At 28.1% G+C, this 8,199-nt stretch overlaps 1 protein-coding gene across 1 annotated transcript; it reads left to right on the plus strand.

The window, feature by feature from the left end:
• The first annotated feature begins 2,479 nt into the window (after positions 1-2,479).
• LOC145831616 (uncharacterized) lies at positions 2,480-3,878 on the plus strand. Its single transcript, XM_082938921.1, has one exon. It carries the CDS (start codon positions 2,490-2,492, stop codon positions 3,621-3,623), a length of 1,134 nt encoding a protein of 377 aa, XP_082795047.1. The 5' UTR covers positions 2,480-2,489; the 3' UTR covers positions 3,624-3,878.
• The last annotated feature ends 4,321 nt before the right edge of the window (positions 3,879-8,199 follow it).

The raw sequence follows: 8,199 nt of genomic DNA on the forward strand, positions 1-8,199 counted from the left end.
AAATTACTAAAAAAAAATTATTTTTTTTTGTATCTAAAAGTATATTTTAAACTATGATGTAAATTTAAAAATTTTATATAGTTATTATGAAATAATACACAAATAATGATAGAAAAAGTTACAATATTGGTAAACGTTTTCAATACAAATAGTTTTTCTCTTTAATATAATTTTAGTTATTTTTCTCTTCAATAAAACTACTATTCATTTTAAAAGTAATTTTAAGTTTAACTCTTCTTTTATTTTTAAGCATAAAAAAAATCGATTTAGTTTACATATGATATATAAAAATTTAAAAGACTAAAATTCATTAAAGACTTAACATTAAAAACTAATACATAATAAGATACTTTTATTACAATTTTGTTAATGTTTTATTAAGAAAATATATTGTTTAACGAACTAGTTACTTATTACGATTTATTATTTGCAGTATCTATTAAGCTAAAAAATTACTATGATATACACTTTGGTAAAAAAAGAAAGAAACTGGAGTTTTTTAAACTAACATAACCTACAAAGTAAACATATAAAGTACATATGTACATTTTTTGTGGCTTATTATCTTAAAATTCCCATTAGAACTTATTTGAAAAACTTTCATTAGTTATTTTACATTAAAAGTAAACAAACAATAACATTGAAATGTATAGTTAAGTCACGTTTAGAACGTTCTCTTAGCAACACACAAAAAAACATTATTAAATCAACTTAACCTCATTAAGACCAAACAGAATTAACATCATACACTAGAAACTAAAAGTGGAACTGAACAAGTTTTAAAAAAATTTTCTGTTTACGTTTTAAAGCTTATATCATCTTAAAAAACTATATTTAAAATTTTTAGATAGGACATATGCTGAATGGTTGTTAATGACTGTAAAATAAACCGTGAAACTGAAGAGTACAAAATGTTTGTTATTTATTAGCAAATGAAAATAATATTATATAATATTAATTTTAAAAAGTTATATACTTCAACATACTTAAACCAACCTACTATCGAGAATTGTTGTCCTAACAATTAGGTTTTTATAAACTTTGAAATTACAACTAACTATGCAAACTGAATGGTAAACATCGTAATTCTAAAACTATTGTAAAGAGCGGATATTAATCTACGCATCGTTAAAAGGCACAAGTGTACTTATAATATAACAACATTTGTTAATATATATTGAGCTAACACAATTTTGAGGTTTTTTCTTGTTTTTTTTTTTGCTTTATTTTTGTTTTATAAAATTGCTACAATTTTATAAAACCTTGTATTCTAGTATTGTAAGCTATAGTATTTTGAAACAGCTAGAATTTACAATTTATAGCAAGCAATTAAAAACTGTAAAATGTTTAAAAAAAGTATCCAACAACCTGTTAATTTAGTTCTAATGTTTTTTTTAATCTTTTTAATAAAAAATAACAAAAGGGTATCAAATATTTTAGCAGCCAATCAAAAAGTTAAACCCATAACATTTAAAAAACTGTTTGCTCAAAATTATTCAATAGAAACATTTAACCAATCAATAAATATTGTTGTAAAAATACAAAATAAGATTCAATTGTCAAAAAAATATTTTTTTACTTTACTAAAATCAGTCTGTTTTTGATGAAATCTATAATGCCATAATTTAGTTTCAGATTTTAAAATAGTACAGAAGGTAAAGGCTCATCTTTATCTTTACAAAGCATAAATATGTGATATTTCATGTACTACGTCTGTGTATATATTTGTTATCATCTATAAGTGTTTATTAAATAAAAACACAGGTTTAAAAAGTTTCAAGCAATTTATAAGTTTGTCGTTTTATGATTAAGTTTTAATGCATTTGAAATAATATAACAAATAGTATCAAAAAATAGACTCCAAAAAGTCAAACGAGTGTAACAAAATTTCTACCAAAAATAATTTAAACATTTAAATTGTTCATCATCCTTAACTTTTTTAAACTGAATAAAAACAGTTTTTAAAATGTCATCGTGACTTTACATTAAGTTTCTATAAACACTTATTACAATTGATATAACAACATTACAAATCTAATTAGACGTAAAATTCAGAAGTTTACAAAAGAAACTAAAAAAAAAGTGTAGTTCGTATTCTATGTTTTAACAAGAATAAAAACAGTTTTTAAAATGTCATCGTGACTTTACATTAAGTTTCTATAAACACTTATTACAATTTATATAACAACATTACAAATCTAATTAGACGTAAAATTCAGAAGTTTACAAAAGAAACTAAAAAAAAAAGTGTAGTTCGTATTCTATATTTTTATGTTAGTCTGGAATTTTCCGCTTACTAATCTTATCATTGAAAGCAACGAAAACTGCATAACCGATTCATCAGAAATTACTGCAGTCTGTTTGCAGCAAGTGTCGCCTCGGGCGTACTAATCGCTGCATGTCGCTAAAAAAAGAAAAAAAAATTCGCCCTTATAAGCTGCAATTCGATTCAGCTTCAACAATACATTTTGGTCGCCGCCAAAAAAACAATGAAGCTTTTTATTTCCTTGCTTCTCGTCTGCTTCCTGAGCACCAGCCACGGGTTCACTTTCGTGTTCGACAAGTGCCCGAAGGCTTGCACGAAGATCTACCTGCCCGTGTGCGGCAGCGACGGAGTGAAGTACGGCAACCAGTGCAAGTTTGAGATTGCCCAGTGCGAGGCTGATAAGGAGGGAAAGTCCCTGACAGAAATGGACTGCTGCCCAAAATTTTGCACTTTGCACTACAATCCCGTGTGTGGTACTGACGGGAACACTCACGGCAACGTGTGTAGCTTCTGGAACGCCAACTGCAATGCCGAGAAAGAAGGCGACGAGCCAATCAAGGTGCAGCATATGGGCGAGTGCTGCAATCAGAAATGCACCAAAAACTACGACCCGGTTTGCGACACGAACAGAGAGACTCATTCGAATATGTGCGAGTTTGAGAAGGCGGCTTGCGAGTTGAGGAAGGCAGGCAAGAAGGAGTTCCTCCAGATCGCCTACGAGGGGAAATGTTGCCCTCAAATGGCCACCATGGACATGCGGCCGGTGTGCGGGTCGGACGGCAAGACCTACGACAACCTGTCCCTGCTCAACATTGCCAACTGCGAGGCCGGAAAGAAGGGTGAGAAGGAAATCACCAAGGTGAAGGAAGGCTTCTGCGAGTGCAGCGACTTTTGCACCTTCGAGTCGATGCCGTTGTGCGGCACGAACGGCGTCGAATACCCGAACAGGTGCGCGTTCGACGCCGCCCTGTGCGAGACTCTCATGCGCGGGGGATCCCCTTTCGAGGTGCGAAACGAGGGAAAGTGCTGCAACACGGCTTGCACTTACGACTATCGCCCTGTGTGCGGCAGCGACGGGGTCACCTACAGCAACAAGTGCAGTTTCGATATCGCCCAGTGTAACGCCGAGAACGCCGGCAACAAACCAATCAGCATCGAGAACGAGGGTCCGTGCGATTGCAAGTACGGGTGCACTTGGAAGTGGGAGCCCTTGTGCGCCACCAACGGCAGGACCTACAGCAACAGGTGCACGTTCGAGTGGTCGTTGTGCAGGGCGGCATCCAGCGGCGAGGACTTGTTCGAGGTGAAGCACGAGGGTGTGTGCAGTTTGCCCGTCATGGGCTTCGGGGGGTATTAGAAATATCGGGAGGTGAAACTTTGGTCGTTTTTAATAAAACTTTTAGCTTTATTATTTGAAGTAACGACTTTTTTTTTGCTTCTTTTACTTTGAAGTTAACTTTTTTTTTTAATAATAAAAATTAAACTAGTTAAGTTTGTTCTTCTAAAGACTTATACAAAATTTCCTGCTATGGGCTTCGGAAGGTATTAGTAGTTCTGAAATTTAAAAAAATTAGATGGTGCATTTTTGGTCGTGTATGTTTTTAATAAAGTTTATAACTTGCTAATTATAGTGAAATTAAACTGAAACTGTCTTTTTTTTTCTTGTTACATTTTCAAGTTTTAATCTATTTATTTGCTGGAGATTTATATAAATTAAAATAACAAATTACAGTAACCTAGCTGAAAGTTTAGTAGCAATTTTAAACTATCATTATAACTTTCAATGTTCGCTAGAACATGTTAAAGTTAGAATGTTCACCTAGAAAGAACCTCATACAGAAAGGTAGAGTTTATGAAAGTTTAAATGTTTCTAAAGATATCTCCTAACTTATTTTGAGAACAATTGTTTTTATTTTTTTTGAAACACAAAAAAATCGTTCTATAAAACCAAACATATGTTCATGATTTTAAAAATGAAAACTGCTAAGCTATAATTTAAGATTCTAACGAAAAACAAATGTTTAAGTTTTTTTGTATATCGAAAATAAGAAACAAGATGTTCAGTACAGAAATAAAAACTAGTAACCGAATTGTTGGCAATGCTGCAATTCAAATCGCTTTAGGCAAAAACAAATCAAATATTCACTATACGCAAGCAAGCTAAATTTTTACTTGACAGCTTGAAATTAACTCTGAAAATACCAACTTTTACAGATGTAGGTGTTTTTTGATGAAGGTTTCTAATTATAAGATGTTTAGAAACTAATTTTTTTATTTCGTTTTAAAAATAAAAATTCATTATATGTTTGTTTGTTGCTACAGTCGCAAAGTGTTTATAAATTATTATAACTCTGCTACTAATTCCTAACTTATATTGTTAAGGTATTTAAGCGCTTATCGTAGAAAGTTTTAGATTTGAATATGAAAAATGAACGTTTGCAGACTTTTGTAACAAAATATACGAGCAACTAAATAACCATTTAATTTTAATTAATGAAAATTGAGTTTGAAAAAGTTGTTTTATTGTATTTTATTGAAAATTGGTTGCTGAAAAACATGTCAAAGAAATACTTTTGTAGCTTGCTTTTGTAAATTGAAAAAAAAATACTTCGACTATTTTAAATACTTTTGTCTACCTCCGTTAAAGTTTCAGCTTGTAAAATTAATGTCTTTTAAAAAAAAAATTCTAAGTGATATATAAAATCTCGGACGATTTTTAATTTGTTACTAAAATCTTAATTATAAAAATTCTAGTTGTTTTAAAATGTTATAGATTACAATACTTGAATATAGGGTTGATTTTAAAAACTTATAACAATTTTACAAAACACGAACGAAGTTGGTCAAAATAAAGCAAACGTAGATGACAAAAATCTCCTCAAATTTATTTTATTTAAAGATTGTACCTGTAGTTTGTGTGCGCTTTTTACTATGCGTAGATTAACATTCACTCTCTTATAATAACTTTTTTAGCCTCCACCATATCGGGAAGATAAAAAACATGCACAACATTTTTAAAACTTGTATTATAGAAAAAATTGAGATAGCCAATGCTAACAAAAATATTAATTTGAATAAGAGGTACGAACTGTTTGCAATCTGCCCGCATTTCCAGAAATTCTGCTTTAAAACTTAAACTATCACGCTTTAATTAGTTAGTTAAATTATTTGTAGTCGTAAGGAATTATCTTAAACTCTAGAATCTATAAAATACGATCCCAAATTACAACTTTTTGATTACATTAATCTTCTAAAATAAGACACCTTAACAAAAATTTACTAAATTTGTAGCAAAATACAAATTATTTCTATTTTGCACATCAATTTAAATAACAAGATAATTACGTCATAAAACTAAATCAAAAGTATTTTTTGAACTTTATTCATCAGCATTCTTAAATAAAACCTATACCAATTGCAAGTTTATTAATATACTTTAATTTTTTGCAACTAACTTTAACGTGAGTTCAGTTTTTTTATTTGTTATCAAGTATTTTTTAATCTATACTGTTTATGAAATTCGTAAAAAGATAATTAAAAGTTGTTAAAATAACCTACTTTGGGAAACCCTGATTCACTTTTTAAAACAATAAGTTCTTTCATAATACACTTAAAACAGAAATCGGCAAGTTTCAGCCTGAGGGTAGGAATTAGCCCATAAAACAAATAATAATCATAGTTTATCTTTAAAAAAAAATTTTTAGTTCACTGTTTATTTTTCATAATGAACCTGGTTTTACTTAAATGTAATGTGTGTTATCCATGTTTGCAGTTACTTTTATATAAAAACTACTTTAATTAATTCTTTTATTTAAAACAAACTTGGGAAGATGCTGACCGAAACTATATAGTTGGTTTCTGTTGTTAAAGTGGTAGTATTTATATAATAAACAGTTATTGAGTAACGACAATCAAAAAAAAATCATTTTAATAACTCTCATGTTAACTTTGTGACTGCCGATTTCTGGCAAACTCAAACCTTAAACTATAAATATTATAATTTCTAGTTCTTTTTTTTTTGCAATACAATTTCTAAATCTAAACGTCCTTTGTTAATAATGATTCATAAGTAAATTTAAAAAAATTTGCTTTAAAAATATCAGATTAGTTAGCTTTTGGTCTATGTATATAAATTGAAGAATAAGTTTTAGTAATATTCGTTATACTCAATATAGAAATAAAATTTCAAACAATTATTTTAAATACATTATTTAAACAGTACATTTAATTTTAACTAACCACATTATAAATAAAATGGTAATGCTTGTAGTTAGTATGACGATTTATTAGTCATCATAACACGTATATATGTTTATCTTATAAATGCAAGCTGCAGCTAAAGTTGTTTCTATAATAATAAAGTTAGATTAATCAAACATTTATTTTTAATCAGTCTGCTAAAGTATGAAAGTTAGGTGTTAAGAGTATTTTTTATTTACTTCAAACAATTATACACAGAGTATTATTACTGTACAAGTTTAGATCGGTAACTATTTACTATGAATCTGAAATTTGAAGATTTAAAAATAAAAAACTGTTTTCAAGTAGAGTAAGGTAAATAAAAAGAAATTATGACCAATTTCTAATACTAGTTTAAACTTGTTGTAATAATGTAGTTTATTTTATAATCAATATATAAGAAAAGTGTTTTATTGATTTAAAGTTATATTGAAAACATCAGCACTTCAAACACAAAAACTTTTCTTAAGTTACTTTGTTACAGTTAACTTTTTCACCTAGTCACTAGTCATCTTGCATGACTAGTGTAATTGTTACTGATATTACTAATTAAAACAATCATAACTTAAATACCCTATACTTTTAATGACACATACGCATAAGCACAAGTATCAAATAGTGTACCTCTACATTTATAGTTATTTTTGTTTTTTATAAAATAAGTCTCTAAATTGTACTGCGTCTCTACATTTATTTTTTTTTATTAAATAAAATAAATGTAGAAAAGGATTAAGATCTAGATAAATTCTAAAGATAAAGCACGATAATTGTAACTTAGAAGATTTTTTAAAGTTTAAATGATAAAACGTAATTTTTATAGCTTTTAGATATTAAGTTTGTAAGCAGAATAAAAAAAGGTAAAAAAATTAAATAGTTTAATATTATGTGCGAGCTTTTATTAGGAAACTGAAGTTATTTTTTGAAATAAATTGTGTATACTTTGTTTAATGAATTTAGAACTAAATCTATTTCTGATATAAGTTTTCAAAAATCTATAAAATCCGTAAGCATAATACTGATAATATTTTAATTGGTATCAATTCTTATTTTAGTTTTAACTTTTCCAGTGTAGTTTTATTAAAAATGTTTTGTTAAAAAGTCAATAAAATTCTATAGTTGAATTTGAATTACAACTGCACTGAAGAAGCAAATTCAGCAAAACTTATTAAAAAAAAAACGAGCATAGCTTTGCATATAATTCGACGTGTAATAAATCTACATTACAAGTTTAATTTCTTAACAGTTTTGCCATTTATAAACCTGAACATTTTTGTTTTCATAAAGAAAATAAATCAAGTTTAATTTGTTTATAGTTCATCTTAACTATTAACATCTTTATTACTCAAAAAACTGTAAAATTTATATGATTTAGTCAAATGTAACGTGTACACTAAAACGTTATTTAAAACCGCAATAAGTTTTTATTTTGTCAGTACAGGTCTATAATTATAAAACTATCAAGATTTACTTAGTTTTGTTGTACTGAAATCATTAAATTTGTTACAAAAAATATAGTTTAATAGAAATGACATTTAGGTAGTATAATTTAACATTACCATATGAAGAGCTGCTCAAAATAATTAAGAACATTTATATTCAGTTATAAAGTCTTTATACATTAAAATAAATTAATAAATATTTTACAAACGATGTTATTTTAGCTCAGCTTAAAAAAATCTCCATTAGCTGCAAAA

The sequence above is a fragment of the Thalia democratica genome, chromosome 3, assembly GCF_965202585.1.
Source record: "Thalia democratica chromosome 3, ktThaDemo2.hap1.1, whole genome shotgun sequence".
NCBI classification, from domain to species: domain Eukaryota; kingdom Metazoa; phylum Chordata; class Thaliacea; order Salpida; family Salpidae; genus Thalia; species Thalia democratica.